Source organism: Megalops cyprinoides, chromosome 24, assembly GCF_013368585.1.
Source record: "Megalops cyprinoides isolate fMegCyp1 chromosome 24, fMegCyp1.pri, whole genome shotgun sequence".
Taxonomy (NCBI): domain Eukaryota; kingdom Metazoa; phylum Chordata; class Actinopteri; order Elopiformes; family Megalopidae; genus Megalops; species Megalops cyprinoides.
This window is the reverse complement of record NC_050606.1, coordinates 18,433,272-18,454,313: the sequence shown is the minus strand read 5'-3', so window position 1 is coordinate 18,454,313 and position 21,042 is coordinate 18,433,272. Positions and strand designations below refer to the sequence as shown.

At 48.3% G+C, this 21,042-nt stretch overlaps 1 protein-coding gene across 1 annotated transcript in view; it reads right to left on the bottom strand.

Annotated features, from left to right (window-relative positions):
* Positions 1 to 3,095: 3,095 nt before the first annotated feature.
* Positions 3,096 to 21,042, bottom strand: part of LOC118770927 (TGF-beta receptor type-1-like) — a 48,737-nt gene continuing 30,790 nt past the window's right edge. Inside the window, exons 3-9 of the mRNA XM_036518710.1 lie at positions 17,326 to 17,562; positions 14,544 to 14,774; positions 13,302 to 13,469; positions 12,588 to 12,744; positions 8,313 to 8,437; positions 5,827 to 5,957; positions 3,096 to 3,272 (exon numbers count right to left, since the gene is read on the bottom strand). Coding sequence (XP_036374603.1) covers positions 3,147 to 3,272; positions 5,827 to 5,957; positions 8,313 to 8,437; positions 12,588 to 12,744; positions 13,302 to 13,469; positions 14,544 to 14,774; positions 17,326 to 17,562 — 1,175 coding nt within the window. The 3' untranslated portion in view covers positions 3,096 to 3,146. The remainder of the gene's footprint in view (positions 3,273 to 5,826; positions 5,958 to 8,312; positions 8,438 to 12,587; positions 12,745 to 13,301; positions 13,470 to 14,543; positions 14,775 to 17,325; positions 17,563 to 21,042) is intronic.

Here is a 21,042-nt window from a genome sequence, read left to right as displayed (position 1 = left end):
TCGTAGCTGGTGCGGCCTCTGGGGCCATAGATACCTGCATGTCACAGAGAATACCTGGATGTGTACATTTACGTTCGGTTAATGTTGATTTGGAAAACAAAAAAAAAAGGCTGCTGGTGATTTAAGACAGTGACGCACTGCACGGGAACGAGTCCTGGCCAAGCCCGGGGCTGTGGCTTCGCGGCAAATTTAATAAACGTCGATTCCACAAAACATGGCTGACCTTGCTACTGGCACCTTCTCTCACAAAACATTCATTTTCTTGTTCACCTTGTGTTATATAGCAGCAGTGTCGAAATTCCCCATCTCTCAGCACAGGGAGGGATGGGAGTTACATACACTTCATCTTCTGACAGAATCCACTCAAAACCAATGATGAATAACAGTCATATAACACAGGTCTGACGCTGCAAACTTCCACATCCCGCTATACATTATCCCGTTTTACTGGACTGAGTTTACAAGATTCATGACGATCAGCATTGGAACAGGAAGCATAAACATATGACAGAATGGTGCAAGGCAGGGTGTGTGGTGAGGGTAGTGGGGGGGAGGGGGGGTTGGGGGGAGTGGGGGGGGGGGATAATTGTATTCCAGATTTCCTCCTTGAAAGATGCATCTGAACGTGAAACATTTGGTTTGATAACCCTGGGAGGCGAAAGCTGCAGTTCAGTCTCAGAGAGTCCAGTGTCACAGCGGAACCGCCCCGCGGTTTTTTCGGGCGGCGCTGAGCGCAATGGCACGTGCCTGGCAGGCGTTTCGGGAGAACGTGCGCGTGAGGAAAGCCTGCCAAGAGTCCGTAATACTCCCCCCCCCGCCCCTTTGCTCCTAAAGCCAGGGAACAAGCAGGGGCGAGTGTAGCAGCACAGTGTCCATAAAGATGCATATAAATAATCACCATCGATGTTTCGTTGAGCCTGTATTACCACACATCTAAACAGGCCTTGGTTTGCAGAAGAGCACTTATTGCTTAACAGATTTAAAATGCAGAGAACCCTCTCTAGAAGGCCATTTCAGGGTCCTGTTTTTTTTTTTGTTTTGTTTTGCTCTCTTATCGAACAACAACCCCATACCAACAAAGCCAGTTTGCATTTGTAAATGTGTTACTCATTAAATTTAGCAGCATAGAGCTATAAATCTGAACAAACTTAAAGTCAGATATCACCTATCGGCCAACGTGTGCATGCTTATGTGTGTGGTAATATGGCATTCTGGTGTTAAATAAAACATTAAATCTACTGCTAGGTCTACTTTTTCCCCTCTGACACTTAGTACATGCCTACAATAATGCTATTTTAATTTTATCATCTTCTGTTTCTCTCTACAAATAAAAATTGAAAAAAAAAAAAAAAATGCAGTGGCCTTCCATTGGTCCCTTAGGGTTAGCTCAAATCAAATATGAAGTAGTCCACAAAGCGTGTAACAGCGATTTTTTTTTTTCCAATGTACATTCTCGTAGAAAAAATGTTGCCACAAAATGTTTTTAAAAACCTATGGCTTTTGTAAATATCCATTTGCTATATTTGAATAAATGTCTGCTTTTTTTTTTTTTTTTTTTTTAAAACACTAATGTTGATTCGTATGTGCATAAACAAAGGCGATGTACGTTTACATTAATGCTTCTTTAGCGTTTTTCCTTTACGGCCGCGCTCCGTGGTGGCCTTCCCACGTAGTGGTGAGAACTGCTGAATGTAAGCGGTGGTCCTGGGTCCAGTTTGGCGAGATGCTGATGAGGAGAGGAAGAAATCGGAGAGGAAGAGGGAGCGGGGACGTCTCCCTGTCCCGGCGCCGAGGCCGCAACGGGGGGGGCGGAGGCGAGGGGTTAGTAGTTCCGTTTTTGATACAAGCGTGTGTGCGTGTGTGTGTGCGTGTGTGTGTGTGTGTGTGCGTGTGTGTGTGTGTGTGTGCGCGCGCACAGGATCCTGTCCAGAGAAGAGAGAGACGCTTTCCGGTGGTGATGCTCGATGTAAACACACAGGGTCCTCCGAAAAGGACTGATTCAGAGCAATGGCACTTTCTGGTAAAAAACCTGGCTTGGAAGGCAATGTTGTAATAACACAGCAGTAATTATGGTGTATATATAATTACATATGTATGCATGAACGTATGCATCTATAAACATATCTCCCTATGTGTATACACACACACGCACATACATATATAGATATACATACATTTTTAGATACAAATAGCTAGAGATATATAGATATATTGCATATGTCATAGCATGTTTGCCAAGACTGAATGAGGTCATGTCCACATTTTGTTAGCAAAATCATAAGAAAAATCATCAGCAACAGATCCATCTAAAATAAAATATTAGAGAAGGAAACAAAAAAGGTGCAATCTAAGGCCCATCCCGCTGAGAATAAAAATCCCCTGACAAACAGGCCATCATCAAAAGAAAAACAAAAGCTGATGCTTAAGTACCCGACAAAAATAAAACGATAAACAAACGAGAATAAAAACCAACAGAATACACTTTGTTCCATCCATGCGTTAACACTGTTTCGAAATTTCGCTCTGATCGAACCAACCCCCTACTGCACGTGAAACCACACAGAGTGCGCTTCACTTTAAGATAATTTTAAGACCAGAAACGATCAAATTTCTTTTTTCTTTTTTTTTCCTTTTAGTGTGTTTTCAGTTCTCTCCCCCCGGGTCTCTTTGAATGAAGATGCAGGGGGGTTTTCAAAGCAAGGGCTCGCCGAAGCAGCCGGCGGAACACCTGTGAACGAACAAGATTATCCAGGTGCAGGCACGCGTAGTGTCCCGTTACTCCGTGGGCGGGGTGGGTGAGGGGCGGGGCTGGGTTGGGGTGGGGGTGGGGGTGGGGGGGGTCAGTGTGGGTGGGGTGGGGTGCGGAGGGCGGGGCAAGGGCTAGCGTCTCTGCATGGGGAGAGTCCAACTGGCCGCCACCCTCCTAACGCAGAATGGGCACGCTGTGACTGCCAGCAGCAGATACCTCAGTGAGGTAGAATACACCCGTCTCTTCAGCCACTCAGACGCGTCCTTCACCGTACTGCTTTTCAAAAAACAGTAGAGGAAAGAGCCTGCAGAGATAACAGTAAGACAGAGAGGGGGGGGGGGGGGGGGGCAGGGAGAGTGTAGGGAGGGGGACAGAGGGAGGGAGAGCGCAGCGAGGCCTACATCTTGATGCCCTCTTGCTGGCTGAGCTGGGACAGGGACTTCTTGATGCGGAGCGCGGTGAGCCGGGCGGCGCCGTTGGCGTACCAGCATTCGCGCATGATCTTAGCCATGACACGCAGGGCCTGGTCACCAGAGAGGAGAAAGGGAACAGGAGACACGGTCACCGTCATATTCACCGCCTCTATCACTCCTGGCACATTCAGTATCACTGTTACATTCATATTCACCGTCACTCTCTTACATTTACCACCTCCGTTACTCTCGCATTCACTGCCACTGTCATATTCGCCCTCTCCATCACTCTGCTACATTCACCACCTCCATTAGTCACTTTCACTTGCCTGTGGTTGGACCATGGCTCAGACAGGCCAGCCTATCGCAAGAGCTGAATTTCTTCCCCCCGTTTGTACCTTTCCCTGTCCTTCCCTGTGTGCGAGATCCATACTAATACCCCAGTTGAGTCATCATTTTAAAGTAAATAATTGATCCGAAAGTTGGATCGGCCCCAATATGTAGCAGATTCTTATATCAGTATTTATTTTATGTGGAGTGCGCTGTAGCTCTGTTTGCAAGTCCAAATGTTCCTCTCTTGGGTAAACATTTTTAAAAGTCCGAGCATAAATCAAACCCAAAGAATTATTGGACCTGGACAAGACAAGACTTGAAAGAGACCAAAAAAAAAATTGAGCCTAAGGCAGAAAGCGCACCTTCGAAAGCCTGACAGTAAAAGTTCGGAACAAAAGAAAATGAGTTTTCCGTTCAATCCAGCCACAATGCACTTGCGGTCAGCAACCGTCGAACGTGCAATGTAACATAACACTTGCTCAGATTTGCCACTCAGAACTAAGCCCCGAGTGCTTTTTGGGGTTAGAATGTTATCGGAGAGGTTATGGCGTTTCGACAGGCGAGGGGGCAATCACAGCGCCTCCGTCCACGCAAAGTCCACGTTTCCTTTTGCTGACCCGTTTCTTTTCCCGGTCTGTCTGGAAGTGCTGTTTATAACCCAGCCCTACGCTGCAGGCTGCTGGGAGCTGGACAAAGATCGCCGCTTGCCAATTGAGAGCTCTGCCTGTCCCTGACTAGACGGCGTCTCAAAGCGGGTCCCCAGCACGAGCTGTCTGCAGCCCTTTCATTCCCGCCACAATGCCGCCTCGCCGCCCGCGGGCACGTCGCTGCTCTCACCTGTGTCAGCGGAAACAGCGGCACAAGTTCCTCCGGACTGTTATTGAGAAAAGTTCTCAGGTTATTAAAGATGTATGCGCTGCGAATTGGGCCAGCCCCGTCCGAGCCGCTCCGGGGTCAGCCTTTATTGCACAGCTTTTGATCGACATTTCCTGTCAAAATTTGCGCCATTCCTGCTCTATCGAAGCAGTGAGGCCGAGGCGCGTTTGAAGGTGTGCGGACGTTACTGCGATGCCCAGGGATGTGTCGGCATTTGCAGTGTAGCATAGTGGTCAGAGCAGTTATAGCCTTGGGCAACTGCCTCCTTAAATATCCAGCTGTATAAACGGGTAACATGTAAAAAACTGTTGCTCTGAATGAGAGCATCTGCTAATTTCCAATAATTTAATGTAAACAGGATGGTGTTTGCTGACAGCCAACTGGCCTTGACTGTGTCACATAAAATTTCTTCTCTACATCTAGGATGAAGTGTTTCTTTGTCACGGTCAGACGGGTCCTCTATATTTAATTTAGCCCTTCATCTTTTTTCCAGAAAAACAGAGAAAGACCAGCCACAGTGCAAAACCGGAGGGAACACCAAACATGTCTGTTTAATATTTAGACAGTATGCCATCAATAGTGTCTTCCACTTAAAGAGCTTGACAGCTACAGGAAGATTATGGGTGGAGATTAGATTAGAGGGGGCTGATGACTGGAAATTGGGCCTAATCTAATTGGCTGTTTCCGAGCGATAAAAGGAACCTGATTCAAGCCGGGAGAAGAGTGCATCTGGCGGCTTCGTGGAGAAACAGAAAGGCCCAGGAAACCAAACACTTCCCACCGAACCGTTCTGTTGGAATTGTGGGATTGGTGACGAGAGTGACTAAGCTGGACTGGTCCGCGGGATAACGCATATGCTTCTGCCGGCCTGTGTTTGACAACACAGCTGTGCATAATTATGCTTTTCTATCTGCACATTTCCACCGCAATGCTGGGTGATGTCAGCTCGTGCGAACGCTACCCATCTCCCCGGTGCCAGCTGGTTTGATAAGCTCTGACATGAGAGCAGCCAGAGTCAATGTATTTCTGCCAAACCCAAATACATGGGCCTGTCCCAGAATCCTGTGTTGCGATTCTGGTGTAGACACACATATGGAAAAAATGGCTATCACAAACGCCTCAACGTAGACAAACTTAAGTGACAGAGGTGTGTTAGGAAATGAATAAGGTAATGGAGGCAGGTCTTTTGCAAGTAAACGGGCACTGCTGTTGTACCCTTGGGCAATGTACTTAACCCAATTAACCCACAACTGCCTCAGTAAATATCCAGCAGTGTAAATGGATAAAACTATAACTTACATGCATACAAGTCGCTCTGGATAAGAGGGTCTGCTAAATGACAATGTAATGTAACGTGAACGTATCCCACTTGTGTTAGGGAGTAAATGATGTAACGAAATGGGCGTGTCAAACGGGGTAATATGAGATGGGGGCGGGACTTTGGCGAACACATACCTCACAGCTCTGCCACCTGTTGGGAATGTTCGGCCGCAGCTTCTGATCGCAGACGACCTTCCTCATCTCCTCCACCGAGGGGTCCGACTGCACCAGGTCGTAGTAGGGCAGCTGGTAGTCTTCATGGATACCTGGGAGGAGAGAACACTTTGGTACACTCACAGCGAAATGGGCCTTACACCCTGAATCTCAGCTTTACATGCTGAGCAGAGCGTCTTAAGCAGCGTTTCTGTTGAGTGTAAAGCGCTTTAACCGGAAGATTAATTGCGGTACAACGATCCAAAGAGCCGAGGAGGAGAGCATCTGACACACAGAGAAGGGAACGCATGCAAATTACTTTGGACGCCGCGACATTATCAACGTGTTCGTTTAATAAAACGCCTTGGCAGCCGTAATCTTGAAAGCGGTAAAAAGGAACAAGCGAAAACGGAGATCGCGAGCACTCCAACATGCTTCCGGGCACGAATGCAGACTACACAGATAAACAATGAGTCTGTGCTGTGAGCGCAGTGGATTCTTATGCAACGCGACAGTTTAAGAGGAACTCAAGCACGTCTACTCTCCATGTAAAACGTGGCGGCCGCATGGTACGACTGCGCAGACTGTGATTCACATATTATTCCACGTCAGCTGACGACCTGGTGGAATGTTTTGATGGTCGTGCACAGAGAGCACAAGACACAGTTGCTCCATTGAAGAAAAAAAAAAAAAACAAAAAAACAGGGTTGTTGTGAAATGTTGCGTGTTGACGACAAACAAAATACTTCTAGATTTTTCCACCCTACTACCGACTTGATAAATCCAACTGATGTTCCACCTCTTGATGTGAAGCTTTCGGCATGTACTTCCACATAGAATTGTTGCTATCAGATCTAATATAAACACATTCAGACAGTGATGGCAGCTGCATACAGCAGTGTGGAAATGAGTGCCACTAACCTCACTGAAACACAGGTGCTACTTAAAACCGTTCTGCTGATGAAATCATCTAGCTGCCCATGAGATCCTTCTCCAACCAAATCCTTAAAAGATGCTCTTAATCGTCTATCTAGTAATACTGTGGCTATACTCTCCCCTGAGATGTTTCCTGAGTTGTCAGGCTATTAATTAAGAAACTAAACTTTCATTTCACTAAAGACTCATGCATCCAAAGTAACTGTGGACTGGTGTCAGATCTTCCTGTACAAGGTTTCAGAGACGTTTTAAACATGTTTTTAATAAGTTAATTTAATTTCTCAAAGAAAAAATATTCAGCTGTGGTCAGAGAGTCTGTGATTAGATGTAGATTCTGGCAGTGTTTTGATCCTGCTAGACTTGAGCGCTGCTTTTGACACAGTGTATCATGAGTCTTTATTTCATCGGCTTCAAAACAGAGTAGGACTTTCTGGGAAAGTGGTAAGGTGGTTTACATCCCAGCTGCCAGGGACACAATTTTTTGCCATTTTGGGAGAATCTACTTGTTAAAATGGACAATGTGTGTGGCAATCCTCAAAGGTCAATTTAGGGCCTGTGGTATTTTACCTACACACGGAGAGAATGTTTCTACTGTACATTCATTCTTCCTGGCAGAATTTCTCTGTGTTCTTCAGATATTGTGATTTTCATTTCTGAACTCTTTTCTGTAATCCAAACTACAAATGTTTGATTGGTCTGAGGACTGGACTGGTGATGGAGATGATCTGTTGAAAATAATAACTTTGTGGGCAGATATCTAATCATTCATCCAAATCTGCAATGAATATTAACCATTTCATTGCAGCTTTGGAGGAATACTTCAGATCAGCGTCATGTTGGAATGTCCACTTTCGGCAAAGATGGAGCTTCTTGGTAGAGGGATGTTTTCAGGCCAAAATGTTGCTGCCTTTACCCTACAAATTCAACAACTCCTACAGAAATACACAATTTTATATACTCACAGACTAAGAGGAATATATTTGTCAATTGTCAACTTGCGTGACATGTCAGAAGACAATACCAGAGATGCAAAGCAACCCCAAACCATAAACACCCCCCACTGTATGTCAGTGGACAAGGGTTTCTTGTGCTAGAGTTTTTTATTTATTATCTTTTTTATTACATAGCAGTTTTTTTCTTCCTACTTCTTCAGGGGTATGAATAAATACAGACAGCACACTCATACAATTATAATCATACAATTTCACTATTATTATGCATTTAAGACAGAATTTATTCGTTAAAGCTGTGGAAGTGGTTTAGCACAGGAAAGCAGTGAAATACACATTGGATGGATTATCCCCCCCCACTTTTAACAGAACATTTCAGTGTTATTAGACTTCGGTGTTTTTGGACTGCAAGTCAAATCAGACGGAGAAGAGGAGAAGATAATTGGCTGTCAGCTCAAGAAACCAGAGCACAACAGGCCTCTGCTACTAGAAAGACCAAACAAGTGTTCGTCTCTAGAAGGGAAAGAAGCATGCAGGGGAGAGCATACATTCGGAGTGGGGCCGAGATGGGCTGCCTCTTACCTCCGATGGAACACCTGCGTGCGATCTCCCAGAACACCAGGCCCATGGCGTAGATATCCGCCCTCTTGAAGGACTCAAAATGCTTCATGTTTATAGAATCGTCGAGGACCTCTGGCGCCATGTACCTGATGAAGGGACAAAGAGTACAATGAGAGAGAGAGGAAAAAAAAAAAAAACAGCTTGGCACAAGCCTGTATCTGTTTAAAATGGAACATTTCAAACCACTTTTTCCCTTGGAACTGTCAGTTGTACCTTAGGCTTGTCTCATTGCAACAAGCTCTGTAGTCATGCAGAAGCAAGACGAATGCAATCCTCCAATAAATATGGACAGAGCTGAGGCTATTTTGCAAAGCGGGAGCTGATTGGAGGATAGGCGCAAGCGCTCACTGACTCTATTGTAAGACTTTGGTCCAGATCCCTAAACTAACTCACTCAGTGCAGCACAAGATAGCACAGATCCTCTCACTTAAGGTATGCTAATACCTGTATTCATTTGCCTAGATGGCCTTATTGTAACCACAGTTCTGCTCACAGACTTCAATTGTCACTTTGGCCGCAGCTGGCCATTGTAGCAATTGGTACTCCTAAAGAAACCGGTGATGGGTGATTGAGAACTGTTCTTGCTAGGGAAGATAATGTAATTACCAGACCTCCTGTATTTCACCACCTGTATGCTAATTATTGTCGATCCTGATCAAAGCTCTGTATCAGTATAAAGAATGCTTTCGCTGAGTGCTCGGGGTTCAGATCGACTCCGCTGAACCCAGAGTGCGTTTTCACGTATTTCTGACAACTGCCGTTCCTGTAAATAAAGAAGTCTTTTCTGCGAAGATCGGAATTGAACCTTGTTTTTCCTTACACTATTCATTCCACTCCTGGTCTTTTTCAGCAGATCCTAATTTGAACCCTGTGGGGGCGCATCCTGCACTCAAGACTAACTCCTTGCCCTCTGAACCCGTTCTCCGCCTGGAACGGGTCAGAGACAAATGCTAAAGGTTCCCAATCACGTGACTGCGATGGCATTGCCGAATATCATACCTGCCATTTCAAGTTACGGGTTGGCAGGACGTACCCATGAGCTATACAGCTCTGAGAGTTAGGCCCCTTTTGGGTTGCCCTGCAGACATAACCAGTGACTCTCAGGTGTGCCTCATTACAAACATTCACTTCTGTGCCATTCAACCCTATTTAAACATACAGAATTTGGATACAAGCTCATACAGCCACGCAATATACACCCAAACTTGGACCTTCATAACTCACGGTAGGCTTACTTCAGAACAGTGTTCAGGTTATGTGAGGTAATGTTGCACAAATGGGTTGATGCCGTTTGACTCCATTTTTATAATAATAATGTTAATGACAGACCAGTTTTCCAAGTGTTTCAGCTGAATTACAGCGAAGTAGAGTACTTCAGTAAGTACCAACCGTAAATACAATAAGCACTTATGCGGGCATAAATTTCCATTTCTGTATGCGTAAGTGTTTCTGTGGAGACTGCAAGATAAAGCGCCTATTACATTTATGTATAAATATATACATAATATATGTGTGTGTGTGTGTGTGTGTGTGTGTGTGCATGCATACATATACATATATACATATATGCATAAAATGTATTACTGAGAGATGTATATATTCTTTAAAATCAGGCAGTATACCGTGAGCGCTAAACAACCGAACACATACTCACTCCTGAAAGACACACCAGTCTTGCCAATGAATTAAAACTGAAGTCAAAACTTTTTATCCCTTCATTAGCAGAGGCAGCGGTCCAAGATATAAAGTGCGGGGGTCTGGAGCAGCTTCACCGAGCGGCCAGAGGAGGGATTTGTCCCCGCCGCGTCCCCGGGCTCTCTGCCGGCCGCTCCCTGTGTCACAGGGGATCAGCGCCTGGCTAACTGAGAGACAGGCCTGTTGTTATTTTACTGTAAATTCTTGAACAGGAAGGAAGGGTGTTAGCACAGCTAATCTCCCCCCCTGCCCGCAATGCTACAGAGACAGGAGGCAGTGCCCGGGGCCAGATTAGCCCCGGCGCATTCCAGCGGCCAGCCAGGCGGACAGAGTGCGGGCCGGAGGGGTGAGTCACGCAGGGCGGCGCGCGGGCTCCCATGGTGCCGCGGGGCGGGCCCGCGACAAAGCTCGGGGAAGGGCTAAATAAAGGAGACCCCCTTCGTGCGGTGACATCCGGGCAGAGCCTTATTAACGGGGTCGACGCTCTTCCCGGTGAGCTGTCAGATCCTTTACAGCGATCGAGAGGGGCGAGGTGGGGGCAGGGGTTGGGGGACACGCGGGTCTCGGCTCCGTGGACGGGAAAGAGGCTGAGGGGGACCTGGGGGGTGTCAAGCTGACGTGCTGCAGCCCAGGAGGGCGGCGTACAGAGCCAAACCCCCCCTCCCCTGCCCTCCCCTGCCCTCCCGCCCGGGGACAGACGCTGCCATCAACGCCAGCTGAGACCTGCCAGCGCACTGCCTCGCGCTCACTCTGGCATGTGCTGCCCCGAGTTAGCGTCACCCTCTTCCTGCCAGAGCGGTCCCCAGCTGCGCTCGGGACTTTACAGTACTGGCACTGACGCACGTGCGCGCACACACACACACACACACACACACACTCGCGGGGACAAGTGCGCGCTGTACTCGTTCTCCGGAACACAGCGCCATGACCAGCCCGATAACGCGCCGGGCGGAACACATGTTTATCTTTTCACCGTAATTCCCCTTTGCAGAGATGACTGGAGCCGGGCCGCTCAAGTCCCGCCCTCGCAGCTCCTGGGTTATTCCCTCTCCCGGCAATCGAACGTGACCTCATACGCCGAGGAAGCTGTGACACTGCGGAGCACAATTTCCAAATAGGGGCATCGCCAACAACAACAACGGCCATCCGAACAAAGCACCCGCAGATACGCACGCACAGACACACACCCTGCTGCAGGCACACACTCATACCCAGGCAGGCAAACACACACTCTCACGCACAAACATGCACGCAGACACACACTTGCTCCAGCACATCCCTGCAGTGCAGGCGTGCACACACATATGCGGAAACAAATGCACGCGCACTCACCTGCACACACATCCACATAGACAAACAGGTACACAAATGCGTATACACACACACACACACACACCTGAAGACTCATACACATACACACACGCTCACCTATGTGCACATATACACACATACACTGAGACTCGTACACACCCCTAAATTCACAGACCCAGGTGCTCACAGACCCAGATACACACACACACACACACCCACCCAGACTCACACACCCAGACTCACACACCCAGACTCACACACCCAGACTCACACACCCAGACCCAGGCGTGCACACACGCACACACACACACACACACACCCAGACCCAGGCGTGCACACGCGCACACACACACACACGCACCCAGGTGCATGTGCGCGCACACACACACACACCCAGGTGCATGTGCGCGCACACACACACACACACACAGGTGCATGTGCGCGCACACACACACACACACACACACCAGGCTGTTCCTCAGTAAGGCACCCATGGGGCCAGTATCAACTGGCAAGTGACTGTGGTGAGAGCCAGGCCTGTTACTATATGCACACTAACTCTGCCTCCGACTAGCTCCACCACAAGCTTTCACATGTGTGGAGGCTCCCGAGTCACTCACTTGTACTCAAGATTGCAGTACAACAGTATGCCTGGTTCTCAGTGACCTCAGCCTACATGCACCCCGAATGAAGTTTTACAGCAGGTAACGTTTGACTCTTTTTACACATTATATTCATATTTTACAATTCTATAAATTATTAGGTTTTCCCAAATCCCTGCTATAAAACATGATCAACATCAATGGTTAAAGTGCTTGCTTTAAGCACATGCTGAGCTCGACGGCCCGGGTTCGGAGCCCACAGTGGTAGAAGAAATTTGCCTTTGTTTTGCCAGGGCCAAGGGGATGGAATGTCAGCAGGGGTTGTTGATATCACCGCTCTCAGGAACCCTAATTTGCAATTAGTCAGGTGCCTCAGAGTTGCTCAGATGACTTCAGCAGAGTAGCACCTGTCTTCCAATGGGGAAACGATTCCACCGTAATGCAAACTGCAGTGTGTAACGCAGCCCGTCGGCTCTGTGCGAGCGTATTAGAGGGTTGCATTGCCCTGGAGAGACCAGCTCAGTATACAGCTGCCGAATCACAAACAGGGTTGGATGAAAAGGGGAAAAAAAGAGTGTTAAATAATGCATGCGTGTCAGCGCGAGAGGTCAGGAGAGAGCCGCCTCACCGCTTGGTGCCCACTCTGTGGTTGGGGGCGATGTCGATGGTGTCGGTGGCCGAGTCGTGGCGCACGGCCAGCCCCAGGTCGGCGATGCAGCACGTCCCGTTCTTCTTCACCAGGATGTTCTTGGACTTCAGGTCGCGGTGGGCGATGGCCGGTTTGCCTGGGTTCGGGGGTGATAACAGGGAGGGGGGCCGGGAGGAGAGGAAGGGGAGGGAGAGAGAGAGAGAGAGGGGGGGAGAGAGGGGGAGAGGGAAAGGAAGAAAACAGAGAGAGGAAACAGCAGGCAGAGAGACCGTCAGGCTGCTTGACCTGCACTGCACTTTGTGGAGATGCAAGCTGCATTTTTATGCCATGTTAGCTTAGTGTACTAAAACAGGGTTAGAACACACGGCCAAACACACAGCTCTGGCAGCAAGAAGACCGAGTGAATTATTAATAGTGAATCCATTATTATCCGTCATTACAACCCACAACTTCAGAACTCGCTCTATTCAGAGATACTGCCAAGAAGAAGGGGACTGTCTCAAGCTGTGTGTGCTGGCTGTGTGTGTGTGTGTGTGTGTGTGTTCCATGTGTGAGATATGATGAGTGTGTATGTGATGTATGTGATGTGTGTTTTCTGTATGCATATGTTGTGTGTGAGATGTGTTGTGGGTATATACATGTGATGTGTGTGCGTGTGTGTGCGTGCGCATGCTCCGGCCGCTGAGCTCTCACCTTGCGTCCCCACGATCTCCATGTGCAGGTGCGCCAGGCCGCTGGCCGTGGACAGGGACAGCTTCAGCATCCCTTCCACGGTGACCGTGTACCGGTTCAGGTAGTCGAACAGCGAGCCGTGCTCGTGGTAATCCGACACCAGCCACAGCTGCGTCCACGTGCCGTTATCTGACAGAGGAGGCGGGGACACAGCGAGTCAGCCCTCACCAATGGGATCCCAGCGCAACTGACCTCAGAGCAGCAGTGATTACACTGCATCACTTACCACTGGCTACACACTGGCAGACAGCATGAAACATGTACAGATAGTCAGGTAAGATGCACAAGAACAGCTCTGTAAGCATCTGTATCAGAAAATCTTTACTTGGATGTTGGAGGCACACACAAAGGGAATTCATAAATGCTTAATGATTTAATCTATTTAATCTAAATGCTTAATGTTTGATCTATCCTGACCCCTGTGTGGCACTGAAAATGCGCTACATCTAGGTTTTAGAATTTATATTGAACACGGTCGATTTTTCTAATGGCATCCTGCTCCCGGTTTAAAAAGAACAGGAGAGCCCTCTAAAAGCAGAGCTTTCGCACCACCTTAGGCTTCGCTCAAATACGCTTCTGAGATCTGAAAGGAATGGCAATTACTCCCCTGTCAAACTCCACACAGAGGTCACGCGGGGATGGAGACAGGTAGCACATACTAAAAGCAGCTTTCCGTTTGCATTTAAGCCTCTGTGCGATGGGCAGAGACCGCCGCTCCTTCAGCCTTCCCTTCTAACTGAGATGGAGAGCGAAATCCCTGCAGACAGACTGTAGGAAGCCATTTTCCCCGCCTGCTTTGATGGCGACACATCGGTTCGGCCACGGTTCAGTCAGCAGGGATTTTTGGTGGGTTTTTGGTAGGTTTTCAGTAGGCATAGTGAACTACAGTGGGGGCAGCTCCATGTGTTTAGTCTCACACTGAGGTTTAGTCTGACATTTACGGAAATGACATCATGTGCCAAACTGACATTCCAATTATAAATGCGTACTTCACTTAACTTTAAGTAAGACGGGTAATATGAGGTGGGGTTTCACACCTTCACTGGCTTGTACCCTGAGACAACCACAGATTTTCACTTGTGAGCACAGCCGTCAAAAGTCGTTACCTGCCCAGGTATACACTGAGGCCCGTTAAAACAGAAGGCCTTAAGGAGGGGCGGAGTCACTGGGAGGCCTCCTCCAATGGCAGGGCGGCGCTCTGACCTTTGTTGTCGGCGGCGATGAAGCCCAGGATGTTCTCGTGCCGCAGCATGACGGTCTGGTAGATCTCGGCCTCGCGGAACCAGGAGCGCTCCTCGCGGGAGGAGAAGATCTTCACGGCCACCTCCTCGCCCCGCCACCGGCCGCGCCACACCTCCCCGAAGCGGCCCTTCCCGATGCTCTCCTGCAGGATGATGGTTCTGGCGATGGTCCGCTGCACCAGCAAGGGCAGACCTGCGGGAGGAGGCGGGGCCTGATCAGCGAAAAATCACTCTCATTCATTCTGAGATCAATAAACAATCACTCACCGAGATCACTGATCACACACTCATTTGCTCTGAGATCACTGACCACTCACTCATTTGCTCTGAGATCAATGATCACTCACTCACTCGATCACTGATCACTCACTCTTGTCTGCTGAATGAAATTCACTCACTCACTCAGAGATCACTGATCACACACTCATTTGCTCTGAGATCAGTGATCACCAGCTCGCTAAGCCTGCTCAACCACAATCGCTCACTCACTGAGATCACTGATCACCCAGTCTGCTCATCGGGAAAAAAAAAAAAAAAAAAAAAAAAAAATCACTCGCTTATTCAGTCAGCACTCACTAATCACGCTCATTCCCTCTGTGGTCCCTCATTCAGTCTGCTGGAAAAAAAAAAAAAAAATCTCTCGCTCCAGTCTGGGGAAACTAATAGCTCATTAAAGATTCATTCGCTTGCGCCGTCTGCACCGCACACGCAGCTCAGAGGGAAAGCATTAACGAGCACTGAGCTGTCTGGATCGGCCCACACGAGCGCCCGCCGCATCACTGTGGGTGACCTCCCCGAACTAGAGGCTGCACAGGCTCCTCAGTGCAATACGGCTCCTCAATCTAGGCCATCAAACGCTAAAGGGAGTGTCCGCGTACCGATCTAACGCGCGCGGCGTGGTGAACGCGCGTGTGTCCGCGTGCTCTACGTGACGACTGCCTCTCTCAGCACGAGGTTCTTCCCTTTGAGTCTCTCAATGCCAGGCCTGGGAAACCATCAGGGGCAGGTACTCATTCTCCTACAGTGTTCTCTAGACCCCTGAACAAATTTATAAAAAAAAAAACCTCACCTCACATCCCATTCATAACCACCCCAACTGTGAAATGTGCAAATTGAACTGAGAAAAGTGTTACCGCCCCATTCTTTTTTAATATATTTTTAAGAGCAGCTTTTCATATTGATGTTCTGCTACCCTGTGCCTAAACTCCACTGCGTGCTGTTAACCTTGCAGTGAATTGTTAACGGCACTGATACGCTAACCACCTGGAATACTGGCACGCAGGTAGCCTGGCGTATATCTACACCACATATGGTGCCACACATACGGATGGGCGGAATTACAGAAAACTGGTAATCTTCTTAAAAGGTGCAAACATCACAATTAACACCAATCTAGACTGTTCATGCAATAGGCTAGAAACGGCAGTCCAGGAATAACCCAGGAAGTGATATTTTTAAACACATCTGTCAGTACAAATGCTCATCCAAAAACAGTAAAAAGCAAAGCATGCTGTCAAACACACTTTTCCAGAGAGAGACATTTACAGTCGAGCATTAATAACGTGACTAAATGACAGAAGCAGTGAAATGATTCATTTATCAGCATCTCCCTTGACCCCGCCACAACTCAGAGCTGTTCTACCTTCTCAGACCTTTGTAGTAGAACTTGCGTCGTTTGTATTCCATCTAACAAGAGATCATTACAACCCTTAAAGCCACTCCACTCAAAGGCGAGCATGCCTGTGGTCAACCATTATGGATTTTTCAGGCCCGCAGCAAATACAGACAATTCAGAAAAAAATCACAGACTGCCACTATCACCCGTAACCATATCCGAGAGGTCTCGGATGCCTGCACGTCTCGACGTAGGCTGATCCGATCTCCTTGTGCGAGTTCAGTTTGAACGGTAACAGAGGCGCAGTTCGGCGGGATGATCAGGTTAGGGCTAGTGCTGTCAAAATTTTCCAAAAAAGACATTCGAATATTCCCTCTAAAAAAAAAAAAAACCACAACAATTCAGACCATTCGAATATCTTGTGCTATCGCCACACATTACAAAAACAAACAAAATAGATGCCTAATTAAATTGCTGCAGTAGAACGGGACGAAGATTTTAGAGCATAGTGCTTTCGGACTATCAGTCTGAGTGAGCTCAGATGCTGTGATTGAACAACAGTATTTTCTCAAAATAATCAACCCATTCCTGGCCTGCAGAGCTTTTAAAAAAGCATTCTTGAAACAAAATTTAAGTCCACAATTCCAGGAAATGTGACAACATATCCATAGGCTAGCTAATGCAATTCGCTGAAGTGCTATTAGAAACGGAAAAGACTGATAGGCCTACTTACATTCTTGTGCTTTAAGTTAAGAATGCTATTTGAAAAACTGCGACCAAAAAAAAAAAAAAAAAAAAAAAAAACTTTAAATAACCGCCCACAGACCAAAATCCAAAGTACCTCCAAAAAGGGCTTTTAAGTTTGCCTGGTGTGCAAATCTCTCTTTCCGCCATGACGCTCACCTGTGCTGTGTATCGACTCTTGTGTCCATCATGCAGAGCAGCAGTGGTTAACGCCCACGCGAGAGCTCGCTACACAGTAGCAATTTTTTTTTTCCTAAATAATATTTATTTATACAAGCGATTATTAATTTTAACATTCGAATATCTTGTTTCTTTCAACAATTCGAATTTATATTCGAATTTGGAATATTCTTTGACAGCCCTAGTTAGGGCTAGGGCTGCTTACCGGAGCCGGAGCCGGAGGTGGTCAGGTCGTAGATGAGGTCCTTGAGGGTGGTGCCGTCGGCCAGGAAGGGGTGGTCCAGGGACGGGTCCTCCTCGTTGGGCACGCGGTGGTGGATGACCGGGCGGCTGTGGCAGATGTAGAAGACCAGCACCAGCACGAAACAGAGCACGCACACGGGGCCGGCGATCACCGCCGCCAGCGCCACCGGGCCCAGGGACGTGGGCCGGGAGGTGGGCACTGAGGGGGGGGGATACAGGGAGAAAGAGAGGGAGGGAAAGACAGGTACAGAGAGGGAGGGAGAGGGAAAGACAGGTACAGGGAGGGAGGGAGGGAGGGAAAGACAGGTACAGAGAGGGAGGGAGAGGGAAAGACAGGTACAGAGAGGGAGAGAGGGAGGGAGGGAAAGACGGGTACAGGGAGGGAGGGAGGGAGGGAGGGAAAGACAGGTACAGAGAGGGAGGGAGGGAGGGAGAGAGGGAAAGAGGGAGGGAAGGAGGGAGAGAAAGACGGGTACAGGGAGGGAGAGAGGGAGGGAGGGAAAGACGAGTACAAGGAAAGAGAGGGAAAGAGAGGGAAAGAGGGATACAGGGACGGAGAGAGAGAGAGGGAGGGAAAGACGGGTACAGGGAAAGAGAGAGGGAGAGGGGGAAAGATGGATACAGGGAGGGAGAGAGAGAGAGGGAGGGAAAGACGGGTACAGGGAAAGAGAGAGGGAGAGAGGGAAAGATTATATATTCATATTATATATTTGTCATAATATTTTTTCATACTTTAGGCATTTCCCTTTTTTACAAACTGTATGGGATTGCGATTTCCTATGTTCGTCTCACCGCGACCACCTCTCCAATCATGCAAGAGCGATGAAGCCAGACAAAAGTTGTTCCTGCCAGCACACTTGCTCACGGTCACCATCGATTTTTTTCTGAAGAGAGACATTTTTAGTCAAGAGTTAACTTGACAACACCGAAGCAGTGAACTGTCCTTAAACTGTTTCACATCAGCATCGCCCTACACTGCTCTACCTTGTCACACCTTCGCAGTAGAACAGTAGAGCTGTTGTCTGTATTCCATCTAACAAGAGATTATTACAACCCTTAAAACCACTCCACTCAAAAGCAAGCATGCCTGCGGGCAACCATTACACATATTTGAAGCCCACAGCAAATAAGACAATTCAGAAAAAGTCACGGACTTTCACTAGCACCCGTAACCATATCAGAGAGCGCTCTCAGATGCCTACACATCTCGACATAGACTTTTCACGCTGCAAGTCATGGGAAACCCTGGCCAACCGGCCCATCAGCGGTGGGCTCAGGCCATTTTGAAACCCAGGCTGTGGAGTTCAGCCTGCGTTCAAGAGAGCTTTGTCTGCTGAGCCAATCGGGAGCCCCTCCAACGCACAGGCTTTACATCCGACTACCAGCCAAACCCTTAGCTGACAAAACATTGCGTCAGCACTGCCGATATTCGGCCGTGTTGCTCAACGCGGCATGGACTTTGAGGCCAGCGTCCGCACGATCGAACGCCCAGGTGAACTACTCAGCAAGCTTGTGGCATTTCTGCACATCAGCGTGACTCCTACAGCACAGGTGCAGGAGATTTTTCATTATGCATAATTACACTACACTATTGGCAATTAGCAGGTGCTCAATCCAGAGAGACTTACATAAATTACAGTAAGTTAACTGGGTATTTATTGAGGCAATTGTACATAAGTACGTTAAGTACCTTGCCCAAAGGTGCGGCGGAAGCGCCCCGGCAGGGGATGAAACCGGAAACCTTTCGGGTTACGAGCCCTGCTCCTTACCACCACTCCACACTGCTGCCTAATTCACAGGCTGGAAAGTAACAGTTCCGGCGTGGGGGTGGCATTTTTAAGCAGCTGTCTGCCCGGATCCGCAGGCCGCCAAACCGCGCCGATTGCAGCGCCAGCCGCTCGCGGCAGCTGGAGACAAAGCGCCTTTAGCGGCGTCTGAGTGACACGGTGTCTGGGCGAGCCCCCCCCCCCCCCCCCCCCCCGGGGGTCACCACAGGGCACACTGACCAACGCTGCGTTAAAGCGGGGCGAGTCGCAAGGCTTCTGATGAGCAGGCTCAAAGAACGGGGAGGGGTTTTAACACCATGCGCTGCACCGGCGTTGGCATGATGGGAAATGAGCTGGATGTTGGCCTGATGGTTATAGGCTTGAAACCCGACTCAGTGTTCCTCGTGCCCTTTAGCAAAGTATAACACTGCAACTGTAAAATATTCAATAAATAAACATATATGTAAATATAAACGTTAAATTTACATACAAATTATATTTGTATATACATTTACATTTATTTATTTAGCAGACGCTTTTATCCAAAGCGACTTACAAAAGCGTATACAGTAACTATAACAACAGTATGGGGACAGGATGTGTACGGTTCCACAATGAGACAGTTCTCAGCTGAGAGCAAGGTCTGTTTGAGGACACAGCAGATTTGTACAACTACAGCGTATAGGGCAACTAACACGATACACCTTCAAACAGCAAACTTCAACAACTTCAAACAGCGCAATGAGTGTCAGGGTAAAGGCGGTGACAGGAAACAATATATATATAAATTATATTACACTCACATAAACGTGTAATAGTAAGATATCCGGTAGTAAACAGATGTGTGAGTTATATAAAGACCCATAACCAGGGCCCTCTGCTGGAAAAATATACAGTGCGATTCCATCATGCAGGGTAGCATCTCACCCTTCAACCTCACACACAACACAATCCATGTAGCTGACATCCCCTCGCTGAAGTGACAGCCCTCGCAGTGACAGAGGGTCACACAAATGTCCAGTGACATTCAACGTCTCACGGGGTTTGACTCCTGACTGCAGCGAAGGGATGTTTTGAAAGCCGAGGAGAGGATGCATTTAGAAGGCAGGTGACCCTCACTGAAGAGGAGGCAGGCTGAACCACTGTGACGTGCGTCGTACTATTAAGCAACGGGGTTAGCGTACGGTGGTACCATAGCATAGCACATCACTCCTATGTGACTGCATTAGCATATGATGGTACTGTAGGATCCTTAGTGATGGGGTTAGCATATGATGGTACCATAGCATCACACATCACTCAAGAGACCACCTTCTTTATAATTTTCATTTCTCTAGCCCCCTACACATTGGTAACTTAAAATGCTTTGCCCTTAGCAATGATTGCTGCTAACAGTGTGGATTAGGCTTTGCTATCTTGCGATAAGGAAGGCCTGTGGCCACGAATTTGGGTAAATCACATCGCCTCCACTGAAAGAGAAAACCCTTCTGCCCCCAGCAAGCAAAGTCTGTACCATGCTGAGGAGCACGACAGATAACAAAATTGTGGAGCTTAGGAAAACTAACGTTCATAAGCCTTTCCGGAGGTTTCTCCGAGACGAGCGTTTAAATGGCGCCATGGCATGTAATCCTGTTACGCACCGCCAGCCGAGAAGGGCTCTCACAACACCCTCGTTACAAAAGCAGCTTCCACCAATCAGACGGCGGTAAACAAACCGCCGAGCCGCTCTCCGACAGCAGGCAGGTCGGTCTGGCGGGAAGTCGCGAGCGACCGCTTCCTGTTGTGCTACAGCGCGAGACGCGCGAGGAAACCGGAGGGGAAATACCGCGCCGAGCACGACAGAAAACCGCCACCGCCTCGCTCACTCGCAGGACCGGCTCCACGGCCTCCGACTGTGATCTGCTGGAGGCGGA